Below are 15,659 nucleotides of genomic sequence, written 5' to 3' on the forward strand. Positions count from 1 at the left end.
GATATCAGAATCAAGATTCAGAAGGATCAACATTTGGGCTCAATTTATTGAGATAAAATTCAATAGAGATAAATGTAGAGTCTCACATTGAGTACAAAAGATCAACTGCACCAATCTAATATGGACGATTATGGATATACAGTAGTTGTTAGAAGAATCTTGGCTCTCCAGTGGACTCCAAGTGCCAAATTAGTCAGTGGAAAGAGATGGCAACCAAAAAGTTAATGTAGTCTTGTCCTGCTTGAGGAAGGGGATAGTTTTCAGGAATGGGGAGATAATAATTCTGCTCTCTGCTGTCCTTGTCTGACCTCCTCTGGAGCATTGTGTTCAGTTCTGGGCTCCACAGTTTTAAGAAGGATACTGATAAGCTAGAAAGTACCCAGAGGAAGGCAACTCAAATGCCAAAAGGTCCTGACAATTAAGGTTTGGTCAACAGAACCAGTTGTGTTGAACTTGAAAAAGGAAATCCTAGAGGAGACATAATACTGTCTTCAAGAATTTGAAAGAATTCCCTGTAACCAAGAGATAAGTCTTATTCTCTTTGAATTCTGAGAACAGAACCAGGAACAGGATGTGGAAATGGCAAAAAGACAGGTTCCCAAAGAGAGCCCATGGCCATTTTTTAAGTATATAATAATAATAATTGAATTCTGTTGTGAATAGATTGGTTTGGGTGACTGCTGAGCCAGAGAACTTCAGTTCTCTCATTCTCTGGTCTCCTCAGTTTTGATGTCTTGCCACCTCCAGGGTTGGAGATCAAAATATGCATGCCGTCTCAAACCATGGGACTGATAATCTGTGTCCTCCCAGGAATCCCAGGGACTCCACCTCACAGGGTTCAGGGATCCTTTTTCTAAATCTCCTTACACTAAGGGACTTTGTCATAAATGTTTGATCTTTCAAACACTTTAACCTTCCAATTCCTCCATTTCTTCAAGTTCTATCATTTTAACCTTCCATTTCTTCAGATTCTATGACTGCCTCATTCTGTTAGGTAGTGTTGTTTAAAGCATCTTACTCAAGATAGGAAACTTGAGTTCAGACGTGACCTCAGATGCTTACTCACTCCATGACCCTGAAGAAGTCATTTAACCTTTGTCTGCTTCAATTTCCAATTAAAAAATGGAGATAATAAAAGCCTCTACCTCACAGATAGATTGTGAAAATAAAATGATATCACATTTACAAAACACTTTTAAAGATTATAATTATATAATTATGTAAATTATAATAATTATATATCTCTTACAATTATATAATAACACAATTACATAAATTATAACTATAAATTATAAAACTTAAAGTTCTTATGTTAGTTTTTATTTTAGGAAGCCAAGAGGCATAGTAGAAAGACTTGGGAGCCTGACTTCAACTCTAGTCTCAGATACTAGCGATACTAGCCTTGTGACCCTGTGCAAGACTGTCTGCCTCAATATCTTTATTTGTAAAGTGGTGATGATGATGATAGTAATAATATTTTCATCCCATAGTTGCTGGGGATCAAATGAAATCATGTTTGTAAAATGCAAAGTACAGTGCTTCAAAAAGAGCATTTAATATATATAAATAATGTTTCATTCTCTTTCCCTTCCCTACCTCTCCATTTCAGTCACACAAAAATAACACTCTTGATTTTCTAATCACCTCTAAGCATGATACCTATTCCCTAAACTCTGACTTGTTTCTGTCTGATCTTACCTCTTCTAAACTTCTTACTAACTCTACTCCCTCTCCGTGCCACTGGAGATGGTACTTTTTTCAGCCATTATCCTTGGTCTGACTTCACTTTGCCAATTAATTTCAACACTGTTCAATATTGTTCTCTTGTCCTATCACCATTTTTGCTTTATTAAGCTCCAAACCTGGATTACTCCTACTGTTTATCTCCTCAACTGCTATTCATGAGCAGTTGAACATTTGGAGAAAGTCATACAATCTGGTTTCTTGGGTCCACTAAATTTAAATAAAATAGAAATTTATGTTATCTCACCTCAGAAGCTGTGAAGGCCATATCTTCAGTAAGGCAGTGCTTTTACTTCTCTCTAATTAATGTCTCATTCCCCACAAAGGCTATTCTAAATATTGTATTTTCTTCTCAAATCCCTCCTCTCAGTCAGCTGTTGACCTCATTTCATAGTTTAGTGAGGAAATAAAGACTTCTCTCCTCTTCAGTGCTAAACTTCTTATCTCCCCCAGTCCTTCAATCCAGTTCAACAAAGAGGTGACTCTTCTCCTTGCCAGAGCCAACCCCTTTACGTGTATTCTTGATTTTGTCCCTTCTTTTTTTCTTGTAGATAGCCTCTTCAATCCTCGCTCTGTCTGTGTAATCTTCATTTTCTCCCTATCTGCTGGTTTCTTTTTTTGCTTCCTACAAACATATCTCCCTGTCCTTTTTCAAAACCTTCACTAGATATTATCATTGCCTTTAGCTATTGTTCTATAGTTTTCTTCCATTTCACTGATGCCTAGAAAAAGCTAACAATACTCATTGCTCCCAATTCTTTTCCCCTCCCTTGCTTCTCACTTCTTTTTTTAATCTCATTCAGTGAAAACTTTCTCCAAAGTTTACAAATATGACACTTTTCTTAGTCCATGTTCTTGTTCACAGTGCAAAATTTGACACTTTTTCACACTGTTGACTATCTCTCTTCCTGAATACTCTCTCCTCATTGGGTTTTTGTAATTGTAATTTTTCCTGGTTTTCCTCTTGCCTGCTAGACTACTCTTCAGATTCTTTACAGAATTATCAATCATATCATACCCCAAATGGGGTTCTCATTTTTCTCTCTCTCCTTGTACTTTTTGTTTTTTCTGTCTTCATGTTCTCACTTGAACTCTTCAGCTACATTGTCTTAAATATCCTTTCTAACCAGATGCCTCCCAGGTTTAACAAAGTCAAACCTAGTCTCATTCCTGAACCCTAGTCATCCATTTCCAACAGAATGTCTCATAGATATCTCAAATGCAAAATGCCAAAATCAGAATTTGAAACTACCTCATTGCTATTTCCCCCCTCCCATACTGCTTAATTCCATAGTCCTCACATCTGTCACTCCTCTATATACTGACACCCTGTTGTCTAGACCTTCATTTAATCATTATTATGCAAGAACATTTCCTGTAGCCTTTTAACTAGTTTTTGTATCTTTCTTCCACTTCATCATATAGTTTTCTGTAAGATTGAGTTTCCTCAAATATCTCTGACTCTATATTATCCCTTTCCTCAAATGGATAATTAGCAAAGTTTAAACAATCTCCTTTGCCCAGCATTCAAAGTCTTCTCCTCTTTTATCTCCTCCTGCCATTCTGGATTTTTATTCACTATGATCATTTATAAGCAACTACCAAATTAGTTTTCTTGAATATACTATTTCTGAGTTTTTACATATACTGTTCCCTTTGCCTGGGATCTGCCTTCTTCTTTGATTCTTCTTGTCCAATTACTCCTTGTTATTTAAAGCCCAGCTGAAATGCCTTCTCCTTCATTTCGTTTCTTCTTTCCTAATCAGTTCATGAGCATCTTTCTTTACTCATATTTCCCGTTATTCATATTTGCTTTTTCTCATAATCAAGTGATATTCCATTACACTTCTATAACACAAAATCGCAGACTTGGTTGGAGTCAAAAAAGCCTCTATTCAGATGTCACTTATTATGTCACTCCTATTAGTTGTGAGATTATTGACAAGTCTTTTCAATTTCCTGAGCTTCAGTTTTTTCATCTTTAAAAAGGATTACTAATAACTATAGTAACTACCTTCTTACACTGTTAGGAGCTCAAATGATCTGCTATAGGTAATGTTCTTGGCAAACTTTATAATGTTTTATAAATGTTAATTATTATTTAAAACTACAAAAGGAGGATAGAATAAGATAATTTTTCATTGGAAAGGATCTCTCAAGAACATTCAAGACTAAACCATAAACCCAAATCCCCATTACAGTTATAAATATTCATTCTCTCCTTAAAGACCTCTGAAGAGGGGAAAATCCACTAACAGGTGAACATCCTGTATTGTTTATGGATAACTTACTTGTTAGCAAGCTTTTCCTGACTTTGCACCTAAATTTCCCACTTTGTAACATTTGATCACTTCCTTTTTGTAACATTTGATCATCATTAACCAATCAGAACAAATCAAATTCCCTATCTTCTACAGGAAGGCTGTCATATTCTCTTGAGTCTTCTCTTTTCCAGGTTCATCATTCTTTGTTCCTTAAATTGATGCTAACATTACTGGACTCAGGGCCTTCATCATGTTGGGCACTTATCTGGGCATTATTTTACTTATCAGTACCTTCCCTAAATTCTCCAGAGTTGAACCCAATGCCCTGAGTATTGTCTGACCAGGACAAAATAGACTGAGATTGTCCCCTTCTTATTCCCAGAAGCTATGCTTCTTTTGGTGCAGACCAAGACTTTAGTATTTTGTGATAACGCTTATAACTCTTTAAAAAAAAGCAAGGCAATAAGCATTTAACTATGTATCAGATGCTGGGTTATGAACTGAGAATGCAAATACAAGTAAAAAGAAAGTTATGGACTTTAAGGAGCTTATGATCTAGTGAAATTCTTGTAGAACTGATATTTTAAATCTAAGTCTAAGACTTTAAATTTATTCTTATTATATTTCATCTTGAGATGTGAGACATTAGTTTGGCATCTGCATTCATGTCTTCCCCTGGCAGATGACCCCAGACAAATCCCTTCCATAACCTTGCAGTGCCCACAGGCAGCTCTTTAAAACTCTTGAGTGTGGAGGAAGTGTTGAATGGTATTGAAGGAAGAAGTGTGCCACTGTGACTTTCATACCAATAAGATCACAGATATGATCCTTACTCCCTCCCTCTGACCCCTAATGAAATCATCACATCAGATTTGGCCTGGTCTTCTAGATTCCTTCCTGATCCTGGAAGATTCAGATCCTGACTATTATCATGTTAATTATCTGTGATATCTGCAAATTAGTTAAGTATGCTATGTCTTTATGCAAATTATTTCTAAACTAATAAATTGAACAAGAGTTAGCACAGACCCGTGAGGGCCTTTGCAGGTGATTTCCTTACAAGTTGATTTTAGACTATTAATAGGCTGATCATTCAATAAGTATTGAATTTATAGTCATTTAGCTCTCATTTCTCTATTATTAACATAAGAAGAATACCATGAAGTACTTCATCAAATACTTTGCTAATATCTGGGGAAGTTTAATATTTAATGTTTTCTTTTTTCACCAGTCTACTAACCCTCTAAAAGTAGTAAATAAGGTTAGTTTGACTTGACCTGTTCTTGAGGAAGCCACTGTGAGTTTTGAGATTGTTACTATCTCTTCTAGTATTTGCTGACAATATCTTTAGCATTTTGTTTTCTAATTTTGCTAGGAACAGATATCTAGCTTATTCACTTAAAATTTATAGATTCTTATTCTCTCCCTTCCCCCACCAAAAAAAACAACATTTTCTTATCTATAATCCTTTTCTACCTCTCCTATTCACTATGATCTTTCAGATATCACTGAAAGAGGCCCAGCAATCACATTCAGTCAATCAGTAAGCATTTTTTTCTTTCTTTTTTCTTTTATTAAAGATTTTATTTGAGTTTTACAATTTTTCTCCCAATTTTATCCACCCCCATACCACCATGGAAAGCAATCTATCAGTCTTTACTTTGTTCCCATGTTGTACATTGATCCAAGTTGAATGTGATAAGAGAGAAATCATATCCTTAAGGAGGAAACAAAAAGTAAAAGAGATAACAAGATCAGACAATAAAATATCAGGTTTTTTTTTCTAAATTAAAGCACCAGTAGTCCTTGGTTTTTGTTCAAACTCCACAGTTGTTTCTCTGGATACAAATGGCATTCTCCACTGCAGAGAGCCCCAAATTGTCCCTGATTGTTGCACTGATGGAATGAGCGAGTCCATCAAGGTGTATCATTGCCCCATGTTGCTGATAGTGTGTACAGTTTTTCTGGTTCTGCTCATCTCACTCAGCATCAGTTCATGCAAATCCCTCCAGGCTTCCCTGAATTCCCATCCCTCCTGGTTTCTAATATAACAATAGTGTTCCATGACATACATATACCACAGTTTGCTAAGCCATTCCCCAATTGAGGGACATTTACTTGATTTCCAATTCTTTGCCACCAGAAACAGGGATGCTGTAAATATTTTTTGTACAAGTGATATCTTTACCCTTTTTCATCATCTCTTCCGTGTATAGACCCAGTAGTGATACTGCTGGATCAAAGGGTATGCTCATTTTTGTTGCCCTTTGGGCATAGTTCCAAATAAGAAATTTTCTTTTAACATTTAATGTCATATGTCCAGTTATAGGGAGTTCATTTAAAAAAATATTTCTTTGGGTGGCTAGGTGACACAATGAATAGAGCACCAGCCTTGGAGTCAGGAGTACCTGGGTCCAAACTTGACCTCAGACACCCAATAATTATATAGCCATGTGGCCTTGAGCAAGCCACTCAACCCCATTGCCTTGAAAAATCTAAAAAAATATATTTCTTGTACTTCCAGAGTGAGATAGATTCCACAATCTAAGATGGCATCAGAACTTCCTGTTTTGGGGCACATGCCATTCTCTGCCAGCCCATTCAGTCTTTTTTTTAAATTTGTTTTATATTCTCATTTTGTACAAATGTTTTTCTTTACATTAATAAAATATACTTGTTTACAAGTAAACAAAATACCCCTCCCCCCATTGAATATAGATAGACTTGCTTGGGCAAAAAAGTAAAGGGGGAGAAAAAAAATTAAAATAAAAAAATAATAGTAATAATTGTAGGTATGGCCAGGTGGTGCAATGGACGAAGCATCAGCCCTGGAGCCACGAGCACCCGAGTTCATATCCAGCCTTGTAAACCCAATAACCACCCAGCCATGTGACATGCAAGCCACCCGATCCCCACTGCCCTGCAAAAACCAAAAAGAAGGGAAAAAAAAAAGACCCAAAATAAAATAAAATAGTAATAATAGTAGGGGTGGCTGGGTGGCAGACAAAGCATTGGCTCTTGAGCCAGGAGCACCTGGGTCCCAATCCGGTCCCAGACACCCAATGATCACCCTGCTATGTGGCCCCAGGCAGGCCACCCAGCCCCACTTGCCCTGAACCCTCCCCAAATAATAATAATAAAAAAATATGTTTCAGTCTTTGTTCCAACACCATCAACTCTGTCGTGAGTGGATCACATTCCTTATGATAAGTCCATCACAAAAGTTACTTCCATATTTTTCCAACGTTGCCATTGCTGATCGCAACTCCCTCCTTTCTTATTTCTCCACTACCATGAACCAGAGATATTAACATCTACCTACCTTTGCTACCCTGTTTCTCCCCACCTGAAACAACTATCTTTGCATAAAATGTGAACCTCCATACTCTTGACCTCCATACCTCCATGTCAAACCCATATCCATGTCTCAAGTGCCTTGGTAAATCCACTTTTCTTTGGAATTCTGTCTTGGCGCTCAACTATCCCTCTTGGTGACTCTGTGAATATAAACTGGCCCACTATACTGAATAGTTTTCTCCACTTTTATATCCTGTCCAGCTGTCTAGGCCATACTCCTTCAATACTTGCTTTGGAAACAGAAGTCAAATTAAGTGCATACATTATAAATTAACCTGTTATCCTTGTAACTCTCTTTATCAAAGCTCCCATTCCTTGCCACTCCTTAAGTGTTGTCTTTCTTTGTTAGAACATAAGCCCCTTGATAATTGGAGAGATTGAAATCTCTGGTTTTTTTGTTTGCATCCCTACCATTTAGCCCAGTGTTTGGCGCAGTGTTAAGGAAAAAATATTCATAATAAGTTGAATTATAATCAAGAATAAGTCTTAACTGCAGTTGTAGAGAGATCCCATAATGAAATTTAGAGTAGACCTCTAAAGACTAAAGTTAATAAAGTAATTTTTATAATTTAAAAAGGAATAATTTCTATCAGTTAAAAATAATCCATAGCATTTAAGGAAAAGCTAGGCTCAGAATATCATAGAAAGAAAGAGAAAGAAAGCAGGCAAGGAAGGAAGGAAGAACAAACAAAGAAACAAAGAAGAAAGAAAAAAGAAAGGAAGGAAGGAGGGAAAGAATTTTCTTTAGGAAATTCAAGCATCTTCAGTTTGACCTTCAAGTTAAAAATCATTTTTTTTTTACATTTTAAAATGCAGTATAACTTTTTTTTTTTTGGTTTTTGCAAGGCAAATGGGGTTAAGTGGCTTGCCCAAGGCCACATGTTTAGGTAATTATTAAGTATCTGAGACTGGATTTGAACCCAGGTACTCCTGACTCCAGGGCCAGTGCTTTATCCACTACGCCACCTAACCGCCCATGGGTCTAAACTGATTGTTGAAGGATTGTCATGATGATCAGGGATTAGATTTGTACCTGCAGTATTTCAGGAAACTGACTTCCTGAATAAATGGAATAAATGAAGTAATATTTGTAAAGGTACTTAACAGTGTCAGACACGTAGAAGGTACTGTAGAAAACTTTCTTTACTCCACTTGAAGGAACTTGCTCCTTTTAGTGCCAGAGGACAAGACCAAAGAACAATGGGGGGAAAAGAAGCAAGTTTAGACTAGCAGGAAATAATTCTTACCCAGCCCATAGGGCTGCCTGGAGGAACAGTGGATTCCCCCACTGTTGAAAGATTTTAAAGACGTTGGAAGATCATATATTAGGCATGTTATCATCTATACTTGTACTGGATGGCTACTGAGTTCCCATTCAGCTCTCAAATTCTGTGATTTGTTGACTTAATCTTTAATCTTTTTTAATTTGAGGAAACACTGACACTATCCTCATTATTTGTTTCTAGCATTTCATATTCCATGTTTTTAAGAGGGGCTAATAGCTTTTATTCAGTATCTGTAAGTTCAAGATTAAAGTTTTTTTCTTCCTGGAGTAGAATTATAATAGTGATGGAATATAAATTTTATGATTAAAATTATATTGGGTTTTTTTTTCAATTCTGCAGACAGCAGTGAATGCCTTGCTGATGACTGCAGTATAATTGCCGGTGGAAATCTTATAGGTTGGCATCCAGATTCTGCTGCTGTGTTATGGAGAAGAATCTTAGGAATCCTTGGAGATGTTAATAACATTCAATCACCCAAAATCCATGCCAAAGTTTTTGGCTATCTCTATGAACTCTGGTATAAACTAGCAAAGGTATTCTTTTTTCATTTTCCCTTTTCTCTAATATAGTACATTTATTTACAATTTACAATTATAATGTAGTTTGCTGTATTCAGGCTATAACTTGGAAGTGCAAGTATATTTTATGCTTATTGCAAAAACCAAATTAAAATGGGATAGGAATTTCATTCTTAAAAATATGAGAATTTTTCTTATTCAGGGGTTTTGTTTTTGTTTTCTCAAAAAATGATCTAATAGAATTTAGGTATAAACACATTGAAATTCATAAAGAATTTCTGGGACTCTTAACAACTCTGTGACTCTTATAATAAATTAACAACCAAAGAGTATAAAAAAAGTGAATTAAAATTGAATTGAAAATGGTCTCATTTTATTATATTATATATAATATAACATATAAAGACAGATGTAATTTTCAGAGGTTAATATTTGACATATAGGTAGGAAAAATATAGAATGTATTTTCTTGCTTATCTGTATAAAAATTAGATAGGAATTTTGAGCAAATATTTTCTGTCTTATAATTTTTTTTATTGCACTATATAATATGCCCTCTTATGACTACTCCTTCTGTTTAGATACGGGATAACCTAGCAATAAGTTTGGACAACCAGACTTCTCCATCTCCTCCTGTTTTGATTCCACCACTCCGGATGTTTGCCTCATGGCTGTTTAAGGTGAGTTAAGAAAAAGTTAAGAAAAATTATTGGCACATTTTGCTTTTTACATTACCTACATCCCAATATATACACCTCATCTCCTGTCTTGCCCACAGCAAAGAGGAAAAAGTGATATAAAAAGTTCAGCAAATTATGTAAGATATTAAGATTAGGATAGAGATATTAATATAAAATATTAATTTCACTGTTAGTGTATAGAATTTTATTGCAATAATGAAGTATTGAACAACTTGAACTAGGCAATAGTAAAAATTACTTATTCTTTTCAGGCTGCTACATTGCCAAATGAATATAAAGAAGGTAAACTGCAAGCATACAGGCTAATCTGCGCTATGATGACCAGGCGCCAAGATGTTTTGCCAAACTCTGATTTCCTAGTGCATTTTTATCTTGTTATGCACATTGGCTTAACTAGTGAAGATCAGGTATGTTCTCTGTTTTCTAATTTATTCATGATTATCATTTCAAATGTATTAAAAAATATAAGAGCTTACCTGATGAGGTCTTGGTGAGGTTAACTGTAATCCTTCTGCAGCTCAGAATTCTCAAACTTAGGCAGTTCCACTAGCCTTAGCCTTTATGCCCAGTCTATTTCTGGGTCCAACATGTACACTGCTTTCCAAGATAATTGAATTAATGGACAAATTTTAGGTGGCTCTCTGACTGTACATCATAAATTTTTTTTATTCTTTTTCCCTCTGAGGGTTGATGGGCTGTTTCTTGATGGATTTGAATCTCATTTAGGAAGCTCTTTATTATTCATTGTCTTCATTGTCATGTTGTCATATATTAAGAGAATCTGGAGGATGTCTTTATACATATGAAATTTGTCTTCCATTTGGACTTTTATAAATAAATATCATTGCAATAATAAACGCCTTTGGGGAGCATATATACCTTCTTATTTTATGCCTAATTTTGTTTTGGTAACAAAATAATATCAAATTGAAATTACCTTGATTGCAGCTACCAAGGAATCTTCTGTGATTTTATTATATATATTTTTAGATACAGTACATGTGGCATATTTTGTTGGAGCAAGAGCCTTTAAATCTGCACTTAACTTTATGAAATCAAAATTCTTTATACCCAGAAGATAATGAGCATAATGAGAAATTGTATTATTTGTACTTTGAGTTAGTCATGACTGCAATCTACTTTATAATATAGTTTAGCTATCCTTTCCCTTCTTATATTTTTATCAAGGATACTCAACATATTTAAGGGGCATTCTTTTATTTTTAAATTTTAAATAGTTGAAAAAGTAGGCTTATCATTTGCTAATTTTTGATACCTTTCAGTTTTCTGTTTTTTTGTTGCTTATGATTGTTTATAACTGGTAGATCTCCATTTTTATATAACTTAAATATTAATCCTTCAGTGTTTTCAGAGTTGTCTCCTTTAGATGGAGGGTATGTTATTGGTTGTTATTTTTGCCTTTTTTACTTCAAATAGATTTGTTATTGAAAATTTCAGGTAGCATGGTTCCATAGACTGCAGTGACAGAAATAATGCTTTAGAATTATTGATAGGTCTAGTTGTCTGTGTGTGTGTGTGTGTGTGTGTGTGTGTTTTGTCTCATTGCTTTTATTTCATTGCTAAATACTTTTCAGGAGGTTTGAATTAATTGACTATCTGGCTAATCTTCCTGTATGGTAATATTGGTTTATGTCTTTGGTATTTTATGATTTGATCTTTTTTTTAAATAATCTGCTACAATCATCTATAATATCTTGAAAATGAATTCATAATCGTTAGTAGTGTTGCATTTAAATTATAGCTCAGCTTGGAAAGTTTATTAAATGTTTGGTAAATTAATTTTTTTGGACTCTTTATTTACCTCATTTTTTTGGCCAATTACTTTACATCATTTCAACTAAAATGGAAAGTGCTAGTAGTTCCTATCAATATTTTTCTTTATTAATTTCCCTTTTTGTGGGTATACAGGCTATTCTAACAGCCATGACACAAATCATCTCCAAGTAAACTGCCACCTGGACAGTCTCAGGAGCTGGCTTGCCGCCCTGAGAGATAAGGTGAGCCAGAGTCCTTGGGAGCTGGACATTCCGCCCCACTAACCAACGGCACTAGACACAGCTGTGCCTTATCGTCTCCTCCCTAACATACTCCCCTATCCTGTAATGTAAGACGCTGCACAAAAACCCTGCTTGTATCCCCCCCAATTACCTCATTATTCTTTGCTCTACCCCGGAAGACTTAACAGTATATATGTTATAGCTAAACAATAATAAAATTGAGCTGGAGGCATAAGGTAGTAGTGGCTTGACTCCTTATTCTCAGCTCCCCTCCTGGAGGGAGGTTGCTGCTGTGGGCCCCAAGGAAGCAAGCCACAACACCTTTTTTTACCTTCAGTACCTTATTTGAATAGGTCATATGTAAAGATTGTATCACTTAGTGTTATCTCATCAGTTTTATCCTTCTAATTTGATATTTTCCATCACTGATTCAGAACTGACTGCCACATTGGTAACTAGTTATTTCTTGCTTGTTAAGACATTATAATTTTCATTTTTGTGTGTATGTGTGTGATATTATTTGTAGGAGATAACTATGTCTAGCACCTTTCAACTCTGTTCATTAAGAATACATTAGCAAGGGGCAGCTAGGTGGCGCAGTGGATAGAGCACTGGCCTTGGAGTCAGGAGTACCCGAGTTCATATCTGGCCTCAGACACTTAATAATTACCTAGCCGTGTGGCCTTGGGCAGGCCACTTAACCCCATTGCCTTGTAAAAACTAACAAAATTTAAAAAAAAAATAAAAAAAGAATACATCAGCAACACTGAGATGTATGAGAAGTCTTACATCCCTTTGGTCTCTCTCTTTTTGGTTTTGTTTTTGTTTTTTTTAAAGTGAACAAAAAAAGTGTGCTTCAAGTTTGAATTAAGACATCATCAGCTCTGTATTTGGAGTGGATAGCATTCAATATTATAAGTCCATCAAAGAAATTGCTTTCATATTTTTTTCTCACAGTTGCTATTGCTAGCTATATTTCCCCTCCATCCCCATTTATTCTATTCTCTCCTTTCAACCTTTCCCTCCTCAAAAGATTTTGTCTGACTATCCCCTTCCACAATCTTCCCTGTCTTCTATCACCTATACCACCCCACCACCCCTTGTCCCCATCTCCCATCCCTTTCCTCTTCTATTTTCTTCTAGGGTAAGGAATTTGTATATCTAACTGATATTTATGTTATTCTCTCTCTCTCTCTCTAAGCCTCTTTTTTTTTTTTAGTTTTAGTTTTTTGTAAGGCAATGGGGTTAAGTGGTTTGCCCAAGGCCACACGGCTAGGTAATTATTAAGTGTCTGAGGTCGGATTTGAACTCGGGTACTCCTGACTCCAAGGCCAGTGCTCTATCCACTGCGCCACCTAGCCGCCCCTCTAAGCCTCTTCTGATAAAATCCCCTCTAACCTTCTCCTTCTTCTGATTTACTGAATTTACTGTAAAAGCTTTTTTGCCTTTTTTATGTAAAATAACTTACCCCATTCTACCTCTCCATTCCCTTTTCCCTAGTACATTCCTCTATCCCCATTGATTCTATTTTTAAAATGTATTATACCTTCAAATTTACCTCCTTCCTATGCCTTGTCTCTATATATGTATATACATATATATCTGTGTGTATATATATATATATATATATATATCTGTGTATATATATACATACATACATACATATATATATATATATATATATATATATATATATGTATATATATTCTCCTTCTAACTAGCCTAATAAATGAGAAGGTAAAGGAGTTATCAACATCATCTTTCCATGCAGGAATGCATGCAATTCACCATCATTAAATCACTCATAATTTACCCTTCTTGTCCACCCTCTCTGTGCTTTATCTGAGACCTGTACATGAAGATCAGATTTTTTGTTCAGGTCTGATCATTTAATCAGGAAATTTTCTTTATTTCACTGAATGTTTATCTATTCCCCTGAAAGAATATGTTTAGTTTTGCTGGGTAGTTGATTCTTAGTTATAATTCAAGCTCTTTTGCTTTCTGGAATATCATATTACAAGCCCTGTGAGCCCTTAAAATAGACCATGATAGTTGGATTGTTAATTTCTGTTTGTTTGTAATATTTTCACCTTGATTGAGAATTCTGAAATTTGTCTATAACATTCCTGGCAATTTTCAATTTGGGATCTCTTTCAGGAGGTGATCGATGGATTTTTTTTCTCTGCTTTTACGACCTCAGGGCAGTTATTTCTTGAAAAATGAATCTAGGGTCTTTTTTTGGTTCATGACTTTCAAGTAACTCATTAATTTTTAAATTATCTCTTCTGGATCTGTTTTCCAGGGCAGTGGTTTTTTTTTTTTCTGTAAGGTGTTTCATATTTTCTTCTAGTTTTTCATTCTTTTGGTTTTGTTTTATTGTTCTTGATTTCTCATAAAATCATTGGCTTCCCTTAGTTCTGATCTATATTTTAAGGAATTATTTTCTTCAGAAAGGTTTTATTTCTCCTTTTCCATCTGGCTAGTTCTGCTTCTTAAGGCATCTTTCTCTGTTTTTTCCATTTGACCCAAACTGGTTTTTAAGATGTTATTTTCTTCAGTATTTTTTTTTTGTATCTCCACACTGAGTTGATTTTCATGATTTTCCTGCTTCACTCTGATTTCTCTTACCAATTTTTCCTCTACATCCTTTATTTGATTCTGAAATTCTTTTTTGAGTTCCTCCATAGTCTAAGCCCAATTAATATTTTTCTTGGTAGCTTTGAATACAGAAGTTTTGACTTTGTTTTGTTCTGAATGTGTATTTTGATCCTCCATAGGATCAGAGTAATTACCTATGGTCAGATTTTTTTTCTTCTATTGTTTGCTCACTTCCCCAATTTTTTTTTTATTTTTCAAGGCAATGGGGTTAAGTGGCTTGCCCAAGACCACACAGCTAGGTAATTATTAAGTGTCTGAGACCGGATTTGAACCCAGGTACTCCTGACTCCAAGGCCGGTGCTTTATCTACTGCGCCACCTAGCCCGCCCTTCCCAATTATTTGTTAAGCTGGGGCTCTGCTTCCAGCATGGGGGGGGGCACACTGTCCCCAGCTTTTGAGGGGTTTTGTTTTTCTTTTTTTAAGCTGTTTTCAGGGACACCCCTGGGACTTGCAAGTTCTCAATTCCTCCAAGGTCTTATGAAAGGCTATGACAGCTCCCCTGACCTGTGCTCTGGTTTGTGGATGACCATAAGCACTCCCCTCTTCCCTGGAGCTGTGAGGAGGATCTCTGCTCCAATGTAGGCAGTAACCTCTGTTGTGCTTCTGCTCCTTATTCTGAGTCTGTGACCCAGGTCAGAGTATAGGTGAAGCAGCCAAGTCTTGCCTCAGAGATAGGAAAGAGACCTCTGCAGTCCCCTCCAACCCCCTTACTGCCTGTGGGCTAAGTGCTCTTAGAAGCAGCTTCTGGGTGGTTTCCTGCTGGTCACTCCTCAAACGTTCTCCTTGTCCTCTGGGGTTGGGTCTGCACTGAGGCATGTGCTGAATGGGACTCTGCTCTTACAGAGTTTTTCTGCTGAGTTTCCCAGTTATCCTTCCCAATTGTCCTGGACTGAGAGGCCTGAAGGCCACCCTACTGCCACAGACCCAGGTGCCCCCAGAGACCTAGGTCTCCCAGAGCTGTTACTTGATAGCTGGTGCCAGTTTTCTCTAGCACTGCCTGGGCTATGTTTTGAGCCCTTGGTAACCCTTTGTAACAGACCCCTCCTGTGTATCCAGGTTGTCTTGGGCTGGAAAATTGTTTCACTCAGACTTTCTGTAGGTTCTGCCACTCTA

At 36.2% G+C, this 15,659-nt stretch overlaps 1 protein-coding gene across 5 annotated transcripts in view; it reads left to right on the forward strand.

The window, feature by feature from the left end:
• RALGAPA2 (Ral GTPase activating protein catalytic subunit alpha 2) overlaps positions 1-15,659 on the forward strand; it is a 374,367-nt gene that overhangs the window by 125,857 nt on the left and 232,851 nt on the right. For all 5 annotated transcript variants that reach the window (XM_074209342.1, XM_074209345.1, XM_074209344.1 and 2 more), the window contains 3 exons: positions 8,990-9,183; positions 9,750-9,848; positions 10,121-10,276. In XM_074209342.1, coding sequence (XP_074065443.1) covers positions 8,990-9,183; positions 9,750-9,848; positions 10,121-10,276 — 449 coding nt within the window. The remainder of the gene's footprint in view (positions 1-8,989; positions 9,184-9,749; positions 9,849-10,120; positions 10,277-15,659) is intronic.

Source organism: Macrotis lagotis, chromosome 1 (assembly GCF_037893015.1).
Source record: "Macrotis lagotis isolate mMagLag1 chromosome 1, bilby.v1.9.chrom.fasta, whole genome shotgun sequence".
NCBI lineage: Eukaryota > Metazoa > Chordata > Mammalia > Peramelemorphia > Peramelidae > Macrotis > Macrotis lagotis.